A 17486-nucleotide genomic window follows, 5' to 3' on the forward strand; every position below is an offset into this window, starting at 1 on the left:
GGCCCCGCCCTCTCCCGGTCTCGGCCCCGCCCCCTGCTCGCCGGCCCCGCCCCCGCGTTGCCATGGGGACGGCCCGAGGCCGCCGAGCGAGGTGGGGCCCGGCCTGGGCCCCCCCGGCCCCATGGGGACCCCCGAGGAGCCCCCCGGGGCCCCCCCGGCACCGGGAACCCCTGCTCCGCGGGGGGACCCCCACAGCTCCCCCCTCCGGCGGTGGAAACCCCCTGGGGGTGCCCCTGGGCCCCCCCCCCACCCCCTAAGCAAACTTCTATAGCGCCCCCCCCCCCTCTGGAACCCCCCTTTCCCCCCTTTGGGGACCCCCCCAGTGCTGCCCCTTAGCACCCGGGACCCTCCTTCGACCCCTATGGAGACCTCCACGGGCACCCCCCAGCATTGGGACTCCCTCCCCCCCCCCCCCATGCCCCTTCTGGAGCCCTCCATGGGGACCCCCATGCGGTTCCCCCCCCATCCCTGCAACCCCCTTGCTCCCTGTGGCGACCCCCATTGCCCCCCCCCCCCCCCCCCCCCCGTTACCCCCCTTACATCCCCTAATGGAGACCCCCATAGGTGTCCCCCCCCCAACCTCTGAAACCCCCACCGGGTCCCCCCCCACCTATGGGCCCCCCCCGGGTCCTCCCCACCCCTGGGACCCCCACCCCGGGTCCCCTTCGGAGGGGGCTCCCCCTCAGCCCAGGGATCCTTTGGGTGCCAGCCCCGGGGCCGGGGGGTGCTGGGGGGGGGGGGGGGGGGGGGCGCTGAGCCTCCCCCGCCCCCCCCGGCCCCTCCCCAGCTGCCAGCCATGAGGCGGCGACGGGAGCGAACGCCCCGGGAGAAGGTGGCAGCAGCGGCTGCCCCCGAGGAGGAGGCGAGGAACGTGGCGAGGAAGGGCGAGCAGGGCGCAGGTGAGGCTGGCAGTGCTGGGGGGGGGGGGGGTGCAGCAGAGCCCCCCCCGACACCTCGCCCTCCCCCCCCCCCCCCCCAGAGGAGTACCAGTGCAGCGGCCTCCTGGAGCAGGACCTGGCCGAGCTCTGCGCCCGCGCTGGCATCGCCGCCGTCCCCGCGGTCACCCCGCGGCCGTCCCCCGCTGACCCTGCAGCCGGTGAGCGGGGTGCAGGAGGGGGGTGCGGGGGGGGGGGGGTTGTGCTGGGGTCTGGGGTCCCGAGGCACCCATCCCTCTGCAGCGGAGGGCGAGGAACCGGCGGGGCCGGAGACCCACACCCAGCGCCGGCACGGCCACATCCAGCGCTGCGTCCAGGTGGAGACGGAGCACGACGACCCCCAGAGCGTCCGCGAGGTCTTCGTGCGAGGTGAGCCCCCCAAATTCCCCCAGATGTCCCTAGGGGGACGGGGACGAGCCGCAGCAGGCCCTTGAGGAGGGTCGAGGCCACGTTTGGGGGCTTTTCCCCCGCCCCACCCCACTTTTTTGACCTCGTCCCCCCCGTCAGGCTGGAACATCGAGGAGGAGATGCTGGGCGTCCTCGGCAAGTGCCTGCCCGCCCTCGCCCACCTGCGGGCCGTGCAGTGAGTGTGGGGCTGGGGAGGGGGCACGCGGGTGACCCCCCCAAGGCGCTGCCACGTCCCCTCCCCAGCGACGTGCCGCTTGATGCCACTTGTCCCCCCCCCGCAGCCTCTGGAGGGCCGGGCTGACCGACCGCCTGCTCCCTGCGCTGACCACGCTGCTGGCACGCTGCCCCGGCCTCGGGTACACGCGGGGGGGCGTGGGGGCACCTTGACTTGTGTCTCGTTATCTTTAATTAAGAGAATTTTGGAAACTTCTGCCTCCGCAGGACGCTCAGCCTGGAGGGGAACCCCTTGCCGGAGCACTCCTTCCACCTGCTGATGGGGCCCGGCAGCACGTGAGTGCCGCGCTCGACCCCGCGCAGAGCAGGGGGGGGACACGCTACGGGGCGAAATCCCGCCTGGGACCACCGGGACCCCCGCTGTCCCCCCCCCGTCCCCATCCCCGCAGGCTGTCCCACCTCTCGCTGCGCAACAACGGCATCGGCGACGAGGCCGCCCGGCTCATCGGGCAGAGCCTCTCCACCCTCAGCTCCTCCAACCGCAGCCTGGTCTCGCTGGTCCTCAGCTTCAACCACATCTCGGACGTGGGAGCGGGGCACATCGCCCAGGTGGGGGCTGCGGGGTTGGCGAGCCGCCGCTTGCTGCCCGTGCCCCCCCCTCTCAGCCCATCCTGTGCCCCCCCAGGGCTTGCGCTGGAACCGCTCGCTGCTGTCGCTCTCCCTGGCGCACAACGACATCGGGGATGTGGGGGCCCTGCGGCTGGCCGAGGTGGGCTTCGCCCCCCCAGCAAGGGAGCAGGAGCGGGATGGGGCCGGAGCGGGATGGGGTCGGAGCGGGATGGGGCCGGAGCAGGATGGGGCCGGAGCGGGATGGGGCCGGAGCGGGATGGGGTCGGAGCTGAGCGGGATGGGGCCAGAGCTGAGCGGGATGGGGCCGGAGCGGGATGGGGCCGGAGCTGAGCGGGATGGGGCCGGAGCGGGATGGGGCCGGAGCGGGATGGGGCTGGAGCTGAGCGGGATGGGGCCGGAGCGGGATGGGGTCGGAGCTGAGCGGGATGGGGCCGGAGCGGGATGGGGCCGGAGCTGAGCGGGATGGGGCCGGAGCGGGATGGGGCCGGAGCTGAGCGGGATGGGGCCGGAGCGGGATGGGGCCGGAGCTGAGCGGGATGGGGCCGGAGCGGGATGGGGCCGGAGCGGGATGGGGCCGGAGCAGGATGGGGCCGGAGCGGGATGGGGCCGGAGCGGGATGGGGCTGGAGCGGGATGGGGCCGGAGCGGGATGGGGTCGGAGCGGGATGGGGTCGGAGCGGGATGGGGTCGGAGCGGGATGGTGCCGGCCCCATTATCGCAGCCCCGGCCCCGCTCGTGCCAGGTGCTGGGTCCTTTCGCGCTGACGCACGCCGAGGTGGTGGAACGGCGGCGGCTGCTGCTGGCGGAGGCGCTGGGACAGCCCCAGGCGGTGAGCGTTTTGTGTGCGGGATGGGGGGGGGGGGGGGCTTCCTGGGCCCCCCCCGAGCACCGGTGCGTGGCTCCCGAAGCAGGCGGAGGCCAGGAGCGAGCACGCCCCGAGCCTGCAGGGCAGCGCGGCCGCCGAGAGGCTGCCTCCGGCCAAGCACAACAAGGGCACGGCCAAGAAGAAGGTGAGGAGGTGGGCGGCCATCGTGGGGGGGTTTGGGGTTGGGGGGGGGGCACGGCCGATCAGACAGCTGCCAGATGAAAAAAAAAAACCACAAACATTCCGGTTTTGTCTGGGGGCCGGCGGGGCTGTGGCCGTGCCTCAGTTTCCCCCCAGCACGAGGGGGGGGGGTCCCCAAAGTGCTGCCCAAGGGGTGCAGCGTGGCTGAGCTCGGTGCCCCCCCCCCCACACCCCGGCGCTGTCCCTCGCAGGAGCTGCTGCGGAAGGACGACTTGAAGCAGCCCAAGAAGCGTGAGTGAGGGGCCTGGGGGGGCGCGGGGGGGCCGTGCCCGGCTCACCTCCCTCCTCCTCTGCCCCCCCCCCCCCAGCCACGACAGCGCCCGCAGACCCCCGGCCCACCCGAGGCCGCGGCGCCAAAGCCGCCAGCAAGGAGAAGCGGAGCGCGGAGGAGGCGAGTAGCACCGGGTGGGGGGGGTGGGGGGGGGGCTGGGGGACACGATGCTGTGTCTGGGACCCCCCCGCACACCCTCAGCACCCCCCCCCTCCGCCTCCTCCCCAGGCGCAGGATCCGGCCGAGCCGTCGCACCCGCTGCTGGAGCCGGCGTGGCACCGCCGGGGGCAACTCATCCTGCCGGGGAACCGCGCGCTGCTCAACCTCAACCTGGCCCGTGAGTGTGGGGGGACCTTGGGGGGGGGCTCGGTGGCGGCACGGGGCCCGTCCCCACCTCTATGTCCGTGTTGTGTCCCCCCCCCCCCCCCCCCCCCCCCGGCAGATAACCACATCACGGAGCGGGGCCTGGGCGCCTTCCTGGCCGTGCTGGAGGGGCAGCAGGAGGAGCAGCCGGGGGGGGCCGCGGGGCGGCCGGGGGTGCTGCGCCTCTCGCTGCAGGTGAGCGGGGGGACGGGACGGGGAACGGTGGGGACGGTGACACGGCCTCATCCCTGGCGTCCCCGCAGAGGAACGGCTTCCCTCCCACCTGCGAGGCCTTCGCACGGCTCCAGGAGCTGCTGCAGCAGCGCGACCCCGTCCCCAAGCCGCGGGGACGCGAGGAGGAGCAGGGTGCGGCCCCCTAGCCAGGAACGGCTCGAGTCAGGGCTTTTTTGGTGGTGGTGGGGGGGGCCGGAAATAAAAACAAAAATAAAATAAAATAATAAATCACGAACCAAAACCTTTACCGGCGGAAGGAAGGAAATAAACCAGATTATACAGCATCGAACAGCAACCGGTCGGTCTTGGCTCTATTATATATAATATATATACCACACCCCAGCGCCGGCCTCGCCTCTACGCGCGGGACGGGGATGAAGGAAGGGGGGGGGGCACAGGCGCTCCCCCCCCCGACCCTCGCCACGGGCCCCCCCGGGCGCTGGCTGCCTCCGATTGTCGCCGGCTGTGTCCCCCCCCCCACCACCCTTCGGCGGGCGGTGACAACGGGCCCCATCCTGGCTGCGGGGGGGGGGGGGGGGGGGGGAGTTGGGGGGGGACAGACGGGAGGGCCGCGGGGTTATTTACACGGCGGGGGCACGTACGTACATATTTATAGGCAGCGGGGGGGGGGGGGGGGGGGCAAGGGGGGGGGCCGCAGCACGGAGAGGAACGAAACAAAGTGCATTTATACAGACTAGATCCAGCTCTCGCGGCCGGGGGGGGCGCACGGGGCGGGGGGGGGGGGGGGGGCCGAGCCGGGGCGGCCATGCAGGGTGGGGGCCGGCGGGGCGGGGGGTCCCGCGCGCCCTCCTTCCAGCAGAAGCCCCCCCCCCGCCCCCCCCGGCAGGCTGGGTCTCGAGGCTCCTCGCGCTCGCTGCCAGCACCCGGGGGTGTGTGTGTGTGGGGGGGGCTGGCAGCTCCCCACCCCCCCCCCCCCCGGCTTTTGAGTGATTTTTGGGGGGAGATCCCCCCCCCCCACGCACCCCACGGCGGGGCTAAAGGTCGGCGGCGTGAGCGGGGTCCTCGGCCAGGGGGGCTCGGCAGCCTGGAAGAGAGGGGGAGAAAGGGGGTGAGAGGGGGGGGGGGGGGGGGCGGTGAGGGGGGGGGGCAAAGGGGTGGGGGTGGGGGCAGTGGGAAGAGGGTGGGGGGGCGAGGGGAAGGTGAGAAGGGGATGAAAAGTGGGGTGGGGGCACGAGAAGCGGGTGAGAAGGGGGCGAAGGGGGATGGAGAGAAGGGCAAAAAGGATGGAAAAAGGGGGATAACGGGGGGGGGGGCAGGGAAAAAGGGGTCGGGGGGGGGGGGCAGGGAAAAAGGGGTCGGGGGGGGGGCAGGGAAAAAGGGGTCGGGGGGGGGGGGCCAGGCACCGCCGCTCACCCGGCGTGTTGGCGCTGGGGCCCTGCAGGCTCCGCAGGGTCAGGGGGCTGCCGCCCTCGGGGCTGGGGGGCCGCTGGGGCCACCCGTCCGTCCCCGGGGCCGAGCCCCCCACGGGGGTGGCGTCGGGCGAGGAGCCGTGCCCCAGGGAGCGCAGCAGCTCCCGGTGGGCTCTTTCCACGGCCTGGGGGGGCACAAAGAGAAAGGGCACGGAGTCGGGGGGGGGGGGGCGGCACGGGTTTGGGGGTGCCCCCCCCCCCCCCCATTCCAAAAAGCCCCCCCCACACACACACACAACGCACCACGACGGGGGCTCACCTTCAGCCTGTTGAGCTTGAGCGTCAGCTGCTCGATGGTGCGGAAGATGAGGTCGACGTCGCGGGGGGGGCCGGGGGGCTCCGGGGGGGCCTCGGCGGTGCTGAGGCAGGAGGGGGGGTCCTGGGAGGGGGAGCCCCGGGGGAGGCTGGGGGGCGGCGCAGGCTTGGGGGGTCCCAGGGGCATGCTGACGTAGAAGTAGTTGCCTGGAGGGGGGCGGGGAGCAGTGTTGGGGTGGCGGGGGGGGGCCGTGGGAGCACCGGGGGGAGGGGAGCTGGCGGCCTCATTGCGGGGGGGGGTGGGGGCTGCGGGGGGGGGGGCCATTTGTGGCAGGATCCGGCCACGGGATCGTGGGGCAGCGGGGCTGCCAGGGCGCTCGGAGGCATCCATCGGGGGTGGGGGGGGGGGGGCGGTCCTTGGGGACATGGCCCCCCCCTTCCCAGGGGACACAGCCCCCCCCCCCCCATCCCAGGGACATGTCCCCCCCCCCCCCGTGTCCCCGTTGGGACACACGGCTCCCCTCGAGGGACACGGGGGCGTCCCCCCCATCACGGGGCCGCGCGTCCCTGCTGGGACCCGGGGACAGCTCCCGGGGGACTCGGGGACCCCCCCCCCGGGCTGGGAATTGGGGGGGGGGGGGGGTGGCGGGGGGGGGTCCCTTTACCATCTACACGAGCTCCGCCTCCTTCCTGCAGCTCAGGTTCTGATTGGCTGCTGCCTGCAGGGGGCGTGGCCTCCTGGGCACCCTCCTGAGCCCGGGCTGCGCACCCCGGAAAGAGAGGCGGGGGGGGGGAGGGGGTGAGCGGGACCCGCCACCGGCACCCAGCACCAGCACCAGCACCAGCACCACCACCAGCACCGATCAGCACCCCAGCACCAGCACCCCAATCCTGGCACCCATCAGCTCCCCAGCATCAGCACCGCATCAGCGTCCCACCACCAGCACCAGCACCCACCACCAGCACCCACCAGCACCCCCCAGCACCACCACCAGCACCCCCCAGCACCCACCACCAGCACCCAGCACCAGCACCACCACCAGCACCCACCAGCACCCACCACCAGCACCCCCCAGCACCCACCACCAGCACCCAGCACCAGCACCACCACCAGTACCCACCAGCACCCACCACCAGCACCCCCCAGCACCCACCCCCAGCACCCCCCAGCACCCACCAGCACCACCACCAGCGCCCAGCACCAGTTTTCACCAGCACCACCACCAGCACCCCCAGCACCACCACCAGCACCCCCCAGCACCCACCACCAGCACCCACCACCAGCACCCCCCAGCACCCCCCAGCACCCACCACCAGCACCCACCACCAGCACCCCCCAGCACCCACCAGCACCACCACCAGCGCCCAGCACCAGTTTTCACCAGCACCACCACCAGCACCCCCAGCACCACCACCAGCACCCCCCAGCACCACCACCAGCACCCCCCAGCACCCCCCCCCAGCACCCAGCGCCAGGGCTGTGCACAGGGAGCGGGGTTTACCCGCATCCCCCACGCAAACCTCGTGCAAGCAGGGAGCGAGCACCCAAATCGCAGCCAGGGGCAGGTACGGGAGAGACGCGGGGGGGGGGGGTCCCAGGTTCCTGCACCCCTGCCCGGCCCGGGGCGGGGGGGGGGGGCTGGCGGCAGCCCCCTACCTTTCCGGACGACCTTGTAGCCGCCGGGCTCCTCCGCTGCCGGACCCGTCCGGCTCGTCTCCTCCCAGCTCGCTCGGGGCTTCGGTTCCTCGGGGGGTGCCGGGGGCTCAGGCGGCACCTCCTGGGAGGCCGACTCGTGGCTGCAGAGCACCGAGTCCCACGGCTGGGCACCCCCGCTGACCGACGGCGTGGGCGTCAGGTCGTCCTCGGGCTCCGCGTCGCGGCTGGGCAGGAGCCTCCGCAGGATCAGGAGCCGCAGGTTCTCCACTGGGACGGGACGGGGAGGCGGGGGGGGGGGTGGAAAAGGCGGTTTTTGGGTGCCGGCCCCGGCCCCCGCTCGTCCTCGGGGGACCCCCGCCCTGCTCCCGCTCCCCCCCTCTCCCCCCCCCCCCCAAGGGCGCTCACCGTCCTCCAGGGCCGCCTCGGCCAGCCCCTCCGCCGAGAGCGGCACCGGCAGCGCCAGGCGCATGGGGGGCTCCAGGAGGGCTCCGGCCGCCCCCGCGGGCTCTTCCTCCCCTTCCTCCTCTACCTCGCTGCTTTGCGGCTCCTCGGGCAGCGCCGGGGGCTTCTCCTTGCCCAGCAGCTCGGCGGGATTGTCGTCCGCTGCGGGGACACGGGGAGGGCTCGGAGCTGCGCCCCCCCACCCCGGGGACGGGGCAGCCGAGCCGGCGGGGTGTGGGGGGGGTGGGGTGGGGGGGCTCACCTGAGGAGCTCTCCTCCGCCTCCGCTGCGGAGCCGGCGCCTCGGGACAGGATGGGGGAGACGTCGGCGTCCGGCAACACCAGGCTACGAGGACGGAAAGGGGGGGTTAGGCGGGGGGGGGGCAGCAGTGACAAGGGGCCGGGAGCCCTGGCAGCCACCCCCAGGTCCCCAGCGAGCCGCTCTCGCACCAGGGGGGAGCCGCGTCCCCAGCCCCCTGGGTCTGAGAGAGCCCGCGGCACGCTGGCCTCGTCCCCCAGCGCCGACCAGTACAGACTGGGCTCCGGCCCCGGCTCCCAGTAAGGCCCCGCCGCTCACCTGGAGGGGGCCGCGCGGGTGGGCTCCGGCGTCCGGCGCTTGGGGGGGAAGGTGGCATTCCTGGTGGAGCTCTGCACCGCCTCCTCCAGCACCTCCATCCACCTGGACGGCCCAGAGCAGCACCTTCAGCTCCTGGGGTGGGTGGGGGGGCACACCCGGAGGAACCCCCCCCCCGCTCCCCGCCAGCTCCCAGCACCCGTCCCGCTCCTCCTTACGTGTTTTTCTCGGAGGACGTCAGCGCCACCAGCTCGTAGATCTGGGGGCCCAGCTCCGACGTGCAGATGATGAAGAGGGCTCGCTTATCTGCGCGGGGAGCGGGGCGAGGGAGGAGGAGGTCGGGGTCCGGCGAGGGCCGCCCGGTCCCAGCAGGATAGGTCCCCTGCCACCCGCCTCGGGTCCCCCCCTACCTGTGGCCACGGAGCGGATGAGCACCGAGTTGAGCTTGAGGACGGGGCTGAAGGTCTGCTTGTTGTCCGAGGAGCCCAGCGCCGTCTTGCTGTGGCACTTGAGCACCAGCTTCTCGTCCTGCTTCTGCAGCAGCACCAGGAGGTCCTCGAGGAGCAGCACGTGCAGGTCTGCGGTGCGAGAGCGGACAGCGGGGGCTCAGCTCCTCGCAGCTCCTCGCAGCCGGGAGGGACGGTGGCCCTGTGGACACGCTGTCCCCAGCTGCCCCAGCCTCACGGAGTCCCCAAAATGCCACCGGGGCCGGGGGTGAAAGGCCCAGATCCTGCAGGAGGTGGCGGGGGGGAATCTCCCGGCCCTCCCCGGGAAGGTCCGTACCCACGGTCTTGTCCTTGCCGATGCGCCAGGTGAGCGGCCCCTCGTGGATCATGCGCCGGGAGGTGAGGTCCAGGCTCTGGGGGGGGGGGGATGGCAGAGGGCAGCGGCGAGCGTGGCTGGCACCGGGCGACCCCCCCCTCCCCGGGTCCCCCAGGAGCTGGGGCTACCTTGAACTCGGCAGCCAGGGGGTTGCTGGTCCTCTCCAGCGAGGTGGCGTCCAGGCGTTTCTGGTAGCCCTCCAGGCGGTGCCGGTTCTCCGCTTGCTTCACGGCCTCGTTCACGTACTTGAGGATGTCCCGGCACTGGTCCCGGGCTCGGCACAGCTTGTCGTGCTCCGAGGTGCCCGCTGGGACGGCGGAGCGGAGCGGAGGGTCAGGAGGAGATGGTGCTGCCCCATCCCTCCGTGCCAGCTCCCGCACCCGCAGCTGCACCCCGGGCTCAGAGATGAGCTCCCTGCTAAAAGGGGGGGAGGTTTCCCCCCCCCCCAGCATCCCCCCCCCCAGCCCGGCTGGAAAGCAGCACGTCCTCCTCACAGCCCCCGGATTTGGCTCCGGGTGACAGCGGAGAGGCACGAGCCCCACGGCCCAAAGCCATCGCTTCCTGAAGGACGTGCCCGAGGTGAGCACGGCCCCCGGTGCCCCCCCCCCCCCCCCCCGGCGTCCCCCAGCCCCTACCCTCGGTGTGCTTGAGGATGTTCTCCAGCAGCAGCGGGTACTTGGTCAGGCGCTGCATTTCGGAGATGATCAAGTCCTTGAGCTGGAGGCGCCGGCACTGCGGGTTGCTTTCTGCTTCCTAGGGCAGGAGGAAGAGGATGAAGGCCCCGAGGTGCGATGGGGGCGAGCCGGGGGAGCCCCAGGGCGGGGAATGGCCCAGGAGAGGAGCGAACCTGCATGAAGATCTGGAAACGGGTCTCCTTGCGCTGCTTGGTTTTGATCAGCTCCAGGGCGATGGACTGGTACGAGCAGAAGTCCGCAGTCACCTGCTGGATTTCCTCCTTGGCCAGGCCGTCGAACTGGGGGGGCACAGGGGGGGCTCGGTCACCCCGAGGCTTGGCCCACCCCGACCCCATGCAGGGCTCTCCCAGAGCTCGTCCGCCCCGCTGCCCTGGCTCCACAGAGCCCCCTCTATCCCCCCTCCAGAGGCGAGCCCCTCCAGCCCCTCCGGTCCGTCCTCCCGGATAACGAGACGTCCCCAGGGCCGCCTCGCCCCCGTGCCCCCCCAGCAGCCGCCCCTCCTTACCCGAGACAGCATGAGATCCCCGATTTCCTTGATGATTGGTCCTTCTTCCCGGAGCTTCTTCATGGATTCGGAGAGGGAATCTGGGCGAGGATGCGAGAGACAAGAAGTGAGCTTGGACTGCTCGAATGAAACCTGCCAAGGAGCGTGGCACCGATGCCTGTCCTTGGATCACGCTACACAAGGGCTGGTGACACTCGGGCATCCCAGAGGTGGGCACTGGCAGATCCCAGAAAAAAAAAAAAAACAGGCTCTGGAGAGCCACCGGGAAACGAGAGGGTGGAGAGGTGAGACAGGACGGTGCTGCCAGGTCTGCGGGGGAGAGGGGAAGGCGGGAGGGAGGAGGCTCACTGTGGATTTCGATCACATCTGGGAGGTTGGGGAAGAGCAGCGCCAGCTCCTCGCGGGACAGCAGGCTCTCCTTCCTCATCCGCTGGTAGAAGAGGAGGTCGAGGACCCGGAGGATGCGGAGGTGAGACCCTTCCGTGGCAAAGAGCTCTGCGCGAGAGGCAGGCGGGCTTGGGGACGTCCCCCGGGCCTCCCGAGGTGCCGGCGGGGGCGGGAGACCCCCGGCTCCTTACCGTTGATCACCTCCTGCCGGTCGATCTCCTTCTGCGGCAGGCTGGCCAGCACCTCCCGGCCGACCGTGTGCTGCCAGTTCTGCGAGTCCAGCTCGGGCTCCAGGTCCGAGAGCTGGCCCTGCTCGTCCTCCAGGAGGTGAGGCAGGAAGGGGTCGACGCCGAAGCCCAGGCTGGGCGACTCGATGCTCCTGGGAGGGTGAAAGGCGGCGGTGGGAGTACGCCGCGGCGGCGGCAGCCAGCGAGCCCGCCTGCAGCACTCCCAGCACAGCCAATATCTACCTGGGCCCTATTTCGGCTTGAACCCGGGACCTTCAGCACAAGAAGCACAAGCCTCTGACTCTCGAGCTAAAAGACTAGGTCCCCCAGCAGCCATCTACATAGGTCCATTAAGCTCCTGCGTGAGACACAAGGGAACAGAGGTGCCCCCTAGCCCCCGAGGACGGGGAGCTGCCGTTACGCAGCACGACTGCGCCAAGCCGGAGGCGTCTCCGGGGACTCCCTCCCGGGGCAGCCCTGGGCGTCGTTTCACCTTGTGCTCTGGCAAGGCCCCGGGGGTGGGAAGGGAGAAGCTAGGCAGAGCCCCTCTGACCCCCCCCGGTCCCCTCTACAGTGACCCTCCTGCTCTGTAGGAAACCGGCCCCGCGGCGGGCTCGGGGCGGCGCGGTAGAGGCGATGGCAGCGGCGGCCGGGCCACTCACCTGCGTCCCATCTTGGGCGTGTAGGGGGGCGTGGGGTTTTCCAGCGACCTGGGGAGGGACAGGAGCATCACCCGCGAGCCCCCTCTGCCCTCCGCCGCACCCCTGCGGCGTTTCCCACGAGATGAAACCCGATTTCCCCCCGGTTTCCCGTGACAAACGTCAGCCCCGGAGCTCTGCAGGCAGCTGGGCGCTGCAGTGACCGTCCCATTCTGCGTGGCCAGGGCTTGGCCTTGACCCACGGAGCCTGCCCAGGAGGCAGCGTCTCAGCCCAAGGGGGAGGTTTCAGGCCCCCGAGCATCCCAGCTCCCTCCTGAAGGCCAAGGGGAACCCAGGTGCCCCCCAGCCTGGGCTCCAGCAGCGGCTCCCACCTGGTGGACAGGCTGGAGGCGGAGGACGACGCCGACTGGTGAAGCCTGGTGGCCTCGGCTGCGGCATCCATGTCCACGTCGCTGCGGGACCGGGGCACGTTTTCTGCTTTCCGAGATTTCTTCATCTCCTCGCGGCCTTTCAAGCTCTCCGACCGGCCCAGCTTGACCTCGGCGCGGGTGCTGCAGCGGCGAGACAAAGCCGGGAGCAGTCAGGCCGAGCCCGGAGAGGCAGCAGGGACGCACACGTGGCCTCAGGGACGCACACGTGCAGGAAAACTCAGGGTCCCGGCCAGAAAGAGCCCCGGGACCACCGAGGGCACCCGGCAGCCTCCACCCTACCCGTCAGCCTCCAGCAGGTCCTCGGGGAAGCTGCCGGTGGAGAGGCGCTGCGTGCCGGGCTCCTGGCTCTCGTAATGCTGGTTGTTCTCAAAGTGCTGGATAATGTTCCTCACATTGCCGGGTTTGACTGCTGGGGCGAAGGCGAGGAAGGGACCCCGGTGAGGGCGGGCGGGGGAGCCGCCGGAGCTCACCACGGGGGTGTCCCCAAGGCCAGCGGGCAGCATCGGGGAAGACGTCCCGAGCGCACGCGGGGCAGCCCTCCTCCCGCCCCAACGCTGGGTGCCTCGGGGGGATAAACCAAAACCAAGCGCATGAGGTGAATGGCAAATAAAAGAAGAGGCCTTTTACCTTCGACAGGGGACAAAGGGACATGAAATGCTGAAAGGAAAAACAAAAATGAGATGTCAAATCAATCCTGCGTTTCAGCGGCGAAGGAGGCAGGGAGGGAGCGTGTGAGCTGACGGCATGAGAACTGAAAGCAGAAGGGGAGGAAGGGGAACACACACGGCTGTAGGCACACGTGCGGAGGCTCTCCACCATCCCAGCCCACCCCAGCAGCTCCTGGGCTGTGGCAGCCTGCAGGATGGCGTTATTTAGGACGAATTTTGGGGAGAGCTCAAGCTCAGCTCCCTTCCTGCTCCCCTCAAAGCCACGTGGGAGCACGGACGGTCCAGATAACGGGTTTCCAACGGGCGGCTGGAGGAGGAGAGCGTGGGGGAGCTGCTGAGAGGTGCCTGCTGTGGGCGAAGGGGAGCCAAGGGCAGGCGGGTGGCTGCAGGTCTCCTCCGGCAGCAGGGCGTTGGTGGAACAGCGTCCCAGAAGGTGCCGGTACTCACTGCTCTGGGAGGAGATTTTGGGCTTCCCGATGTACTTGAGGATGGGGTTGCGCTTCTTGTCTTCCATGGCATCCTTGTCCTTCTTCGTGCTGCTGCTCTGTTGGGGCACCCGAGAGGAGAGCTGGCGTCACAGCGCGGCTCCCCAGCGTCACCCCGACCTCAGGAGGCGGCGGCACCATCCCCGAGGGCCGGCTGCCAGCCGGCCACCCACCTTCTTGGTCTTGGGGAAGAAGGGCAGCCACTTGTCCTTGTCCGGGAGGGCTTGCGCCTTCTCGCTGGCGCTGGCCACGCGCGGCTCCCGGCTGCGGATGCCGGTGTGGTTCATGTACGTGCTGAGGGCAAAGGCCATGGGGGAGCTGGAAGAGAGGAGAGCGTGAGCTGGAGGTGAGGCACCAGGACACAGCGTCAGGGGCTGGAGGAGGTGAACGAGGCCAGGATGGCCTGCGGGGTGTGGGGTGACGGGGTCTGCTCCTTCCCCAGGGCCACCCCGAGAGCCCCCGGGGATACGCGGCACTGGGAGAGGGTGCCGCGGGCCAGCACGGGGAGGGGGTGCCCCTACACCTCCTCTCTGGGCCCCCCTTTTGCCTCCTGAGCTAACGACTGGAATGCAGCCGCGTCTGAGTGCACGCCTGCCGTGTCCAGGGGTCACTCACCTCCTGTCCTCTTCATATTTGGACCTGGAAAGAGAGACAGGGATGAAAGAGCTTGTTTGGAAGGGTTTCTCTGCTCAGCCCCCAGGTGAGGTGCTCCCAGCACCGAGCCCTTCCTCCCCCCATCCCCCCCAGGAGCCCCCTCCTCCTGCCCCGATGCCAGCGCGCCCAGCTCCCGCTCCAAACTCTCCTTCCCAGTCTCCCCCAGTAACGACGGGGAGGTGGCAGGACGGAGGAGCCGAGCCGTTCCCGTGCCCGACCCCTTCCTGACGGGCACTCACAGGATGTCACCCAGCTGGGCCAGCTGCTTCTCGGCCACTTGCCGCTCCTTCTGGGGGTCCCCGTCCAGGTCGAGGAGGTCGTTCTCCCCGTACAGGCTCCCCAGACCCATGGTGCGCTTCGTCCTGCGGACACACGGGGCTCAGTGCCACGAGCCCGGGCACCGGGCGGAGGCACGGGGGGAGCACGACGAGCTCTGTGCCGCTGGGCCACCTGTAGTCCTGGATCTGCTCCTGGATCTCGGGCATCACCATCTCCTGAGCCTCAAAGAGGGCGGCTCGGACATCGTCCCCGTTCCGCAGGCGAGTCTCTGGGTGACAGAAGAGGACGGCCGGTGTCACCACAGCCCGCAGGGGAGGGCACAGAGGATCCCCTGGCTGCCCCCGTCCCCGGGCAGAGCGGGGCAGGCTGTGAGAGCCTCGCCATCTGCCCGGAGCTGCGCCCTCCTCACTCACCGATCTCAGCCAGGAGCTGCTCCGACACTTTCACTCGGAGAGGCTGGGGAGGGAAGGCGACACAAGAGCAGCTCAGCACCACTTCGCTTCTGCCAGGCAGCGAGCGGGGCTGGAAGGAGCTGGGGGTGCTGAAACCACGCTCACACCAGCACCAAGCTGCTGGGGGAGGGTGCCCGTGCTCCTGCACCACCACCTGGCATCGCTGCAGCCAAGAGCTGAGAGTCTCAACGCTCCCAGACACACAAACGCCCGGCACTCATCTCAGCACCCAAAATACAAAATCCTCTGGAGCAGCGGGAGCGAAACCTGCTCCCTCCAAGCAGTAGGTGCCCCAGGAGCGCTAGGGGCAGAGCCTCGAGCCCCATCCTTGCTGCCAGGATGCTCCTGCTGCTCCTCCTGCTCCTGCTGCTCCTCCTGCCCCTCCTGCTCCGAGCTGTCGGGTGCTGAGGCCGCTGCCGTTGTGCAACGCGTGGGTACGCGCCTTACGCAACGTGCACCGATGCAGAGGAACCAGCAAAGCAACGGCAGCGGCAAAAACGCCGTTAAAAAAGAGGGCCGTTGTGCGAGGGACGTGACACCGAAGTGCGAGGTTGGCTTTCCAGCCGACTCCCCTCCCATCTCCACGCAGGCTCACAGCTCCGGTCCTCACCGCGTTCCTCTCCAAGAAGATGTTCCAGATTTCCTTTCCCAAGACCCGTGAATCCTTTGCGGCCGTCTGCTGGCACACGTCTGCGCATAAGTAGAAGAGCTGCAAGGAGGGGAGAGCGGAGGTGGTCAGCGAGGAGGGAGGAAGGGTTCGAGGCAGGAAGGTGAAACGCTCAGTAACGCCGGACGGCCATGAAACAGGAAACGATCACGGGGGTCCGGGGAGGGCAGCACCCTCCCCGTGCCACGCCTGGGAGGAAGGGGAGGCCGCGTAACCCTACACTGGGCTTTCCCCTCGCCGCAGGCACAGCTGGGGACACCGCTGGCTGGCAGCTGCCTGCAGCAGGAGCCGGCTGCCGGAGCCCTGCGCGGAGCCCGCGCTTTGCCAAGGCTCTCTGCAAACCGTCAGCGCCGTGCGGGACCCCAGGGAAACGGGGAGGGCCCCGAACACGCTGCCCCGTCGGTGTTTCCCCCGGTTTGGTGCTCGTAGCTCTTACCAGGGGGCTGGGATCGGCCTGGGAGAAGATGTAGCGCAGGAAGACCCCCAGGTGTGCCGGCCGCGACTTGAGCTTGCCCAGGTCCTGGAAGAGGGAGTCGCACTGCAGGACCCGGAGGAGAAAGCACCGGTTAGGCAGGAAAGGAACCGAATTCTCCGGATTATCCCCACCCCGCAGCTCATCGCTGGCTTAAACCCCAGCCCCTGCTCCCCATCTCCCACCCCGACGGGGCCACCGGCTTCCCCTGGACCAGCACCGCCAGCTCGACCGGGGACATCCCCGTCCCCGCCGCGTGGGTGAGGTGACAGCAGAGGCTGGGCGATGGGGGCAGCAGAGGTCAGCGGCCCGGCTGACATCCTCCTTGGGAGGATTTCTAAATGCCACCGCTTCCCGGGCACCAGGGCACGCGGCGACAAGGGGAAGGCCGTGGGAGGGGTGAGAGCCCCGTCCCGTGACCCCGGCCAGCCGCCCCCGACGAGCTGGGACGAAAGCCAAGAGGAGCTTGGCCGCCGCTACCTCGTTGTTGAAGTATCCCGGGTCGTAATCCTCCTCCGGCCCGATGATGAGGGGGCGTCCCGCGCGCTCCGATCCCTGCAAGGGACAAGGGACGGCGCTGGGAGCCAGGCGCCGGCTTCGGGGAGCGCAGGGACGCCCGCCGGGCCGTTCCCAGCGCCGCAGCACCCAGCCCACAGCAGGGCAGGATCGGCCCCGTCCTACCTGCTCGGCGGTGGGGGCGAAGGGGGTGTCGGAGCCCTGGCGGCGGTGGTGCTGGTAGAAGCGGGAGGTGATGACCGGGGAGGTCCGCGGGCTGTCCAGGCCGTGGTCGGAGAGGACGGAGTTGCGGTTCAGGGACATCTGCTCGGGATGACAGGGAGGTGACGGAGGGGACGGGTGTGGGGACGGCTCCGCGCCACCACCGGGGGCTAGGGGGGGGCTCTCGCCTGCCCGGCCGAGATGTTTGGGGCTGTCTCGGGAGCAGTTTCCAGCTCAGAGACCGTGAGACCCCGTTCTCAATGGGCCCGGGGAACTTGGAAACCACATCCATGCTCCGGGGCTATTGGGAGGACTTTGAGACTGGGACCACGAGCCCGGGTACGCTGCATTTCAGGATCTGCCTTGCATGGCCAAAAAATTCAGAGCTGAGACTGCGTTACAAGAAATTCAGCTTGTTCAGAAGGTAAACAAGTAACTACAACCGCAAAGCCAGGTCCTCGGCTCCTAGCGGTGCACAGCGCCCTCCATCTGAGGCTCGCTGCTGTCCTCAGCCACCCCAGGTGAGGGGCAGCGGGTTTCCACCCCCATTTTCACCCCCCCCGGCAGTGCCCGGCAGCGGTTGGGGTGCGCTCTCACCTCGCTGACGGAGGGGAACCGCTCTGTGCCCGACTCCAAGCCGCTGTCACCGTCCTGAGAGTCCAGCGAGAGGCGGCCTGCGGACGGAGAAGGGGCTGAGACCCGCGTTTGGGACTGCCCCACGCAGCGGGACAGGGAAGGGCCAAGCTGCCAGCGCCGCTCACCTTCTGCCGCTCTGAAAGCGGCCAAGCCGGAGTCACCGCAGAGCCGCCCCGAATCCTGCAAGGAGAGGTTGGGATGCCACCAAGCGCGTGGGGACACCCGGGCATGGAGCAAGGGGACGCCCAGCTGCAGCGGCTCCCACCCGTGGCAGCAAATTTGGGAAAGCACAAA

The 17486-nt window shown here is 70.2% G+C and overlaps 2 protein-coding genes across 8 annotated transcripts; one reads left to right on the forward strand and one right to left on the reverse strand.

Annotated features, from left to right (window-relative positions):
* The first annotated feature begins 17 nt into the window (after positions 1-17).
* LRRC71 (leucine rich repeat containing 71) lies at positions 18-4369 on the forward strand. 4 transcript variants are annotated; one of them, XM_040538995.1, is made up of 16 exons: positions 18-91; positions 788-899; positions 980-1096; positions 1179-1304; positions 1443-1518; positions 1625-1699; positions 1785-1853; positions 1967-2126; positions 2203-2286; positions 2889-2975; positions 3055-3156; positions 3404-3443; positions 3521-3600; positions 3712-3820; positions 3926-4041; positions 4110-4369. In XM_040538995.1, the coding sequence occupies exons 2-16, from the start codon at positions 797-799 to the stop codon at positions 4224-4226; spliced, it is 1461 nt and encodes a 486-aa protein (XP_040394929.1). In that variant the 5' UTR covers positions 18-91; positions 788-796; the 3' UTR covers positions 4227-4369. The 4 variants fall into 4 exon arrangements, with proteins under 4 accessions (XP_040394929.1, XP_040394930.1, XP_040394927.1 ...); XM_040538996.1 differs by having other exon boundaries at positions 3058-3156; XM_040538993.1 differs by lacking the exon at positions 3404-3443.
* On the reverse strand, positions 4307-17475 carry ARHGEF11 (Rho guanine nucleotide exchange factor 11). Of its 4 annotated transcripts, none has more exons than XM_040538983.1 (33): positions 17318-17475; positions 17154-17248; positions 16521-16658; positions 16320-16394; positions 15804-15905; positions 15311-15409; positions 14662-14704; positions 14420-14516; positions 14209-14331; positions 13931-13954; positions 13489-13633; positions 13278-13374; positions 12790-12819; positions 12442-12571; positions 12103-12282; positions 11735-11782; positions 11037-11224; positions 10807-10953; positions 10459-10538; positions 10106-10231; positions 9894-10011; positions 9387-9565; positions 9220-9295; positions 8847-9014; positions 8655-8742; positions 8440-8541; positions 8126-8208; positions 7828-8025; positions 7423-7689; positions 6431-6526; positions 5770-5972; positions 5455-5635; positions 4307-5125 (listed from the first exon to the last, which is right to left on the reverse strand). In XM_040538983.1, the coding sequence occupies exons 3-33, from the start codon at positions 16656-16658 to the stop codon at positions 5076-5078; spliced, it is 3681 nt and encodes a 1226-aa protein (XP_040394917.1). In that variant the 5' UTR covers positions 17154-17248; positions 17318-17475; the 3' UTR covers positions 4307-5075. The 4 variants fall into 4 exon arrangements, with proteins under 4 accessions (XP_040394917.1, XP_040394915.1, XP_040394914.1 ...); XM_040538981.1 differs by having other exon boundaries at positions 6431-6484; positions 17318-17358; XM_040538980.1 differs by lacking the exon at positions 12790-12819 and having other exon boundaries at positions 17318-17358.
* Positions 17476-17486: the final 11 nt, after the last annotated feature.

This window comes from Cygnus olor, chromosome 28, assembly GCF_009769625.2.
Source record: "Cygnus olor isolate bCygOlo1 chromosome 28, bCygOlo1.pri.v2, whole genome shotgun sequence".
NCBI classification, from domain to species: Eukaryota; Metazoa; Chordata; class Aves; order Anseriformes; family Anatidae; genus Cygnus; species Cygnus olor.

Excerpts from the sequence above, each read along its gene's own strand:
- LRRC71 (XM_040538993.1), top strand. The coding sequence starts at position 797 with ATGAGGCGGCGACGGGAGCGAACGCCCCGGGAGAAGGTGGCAGCAGCG. Across the intron at positions 900-979 it reads GAAGGGCGAGCAGGGCGCAG|AGGAGTACCAGTGCAGCGGC; the intron begins GTGAGGCTGGCA and ends CCCCCCCCCCAG. Across the intron at positions 3,821-3,925 it reads GCTCAACCTCAACCTGGCCC|ATAACCACATCACGGAGCGG; the intron begins GTGAGTGTGGGG and ends CCCCCCCGGCAG.
- ARHGEF11 (XM_040538983.1), bottom strand. The coding sequence starts at position 16,658 with ATGTCCCTGAACCGCAACTCCGTCCTCTCCGACCACGGCCTGGACAGC. Across the intron at positions 12,572-12,789 it reads CCCTTTGTCCCCTGTCGAAG|CAGTCAAACCCGGCAATGTG; the intron begins GTAAAAGGCCTC and ends CCTTCGCCCCAG. Across the intron at positions 10,232-10,458 it reads GGGATCTCATGCTGTCTCGG|TTCGACGGCCTGGCCAAGGA; the intron begins GTAAGGAGGGGC and ends GTGCCCCCCCAG.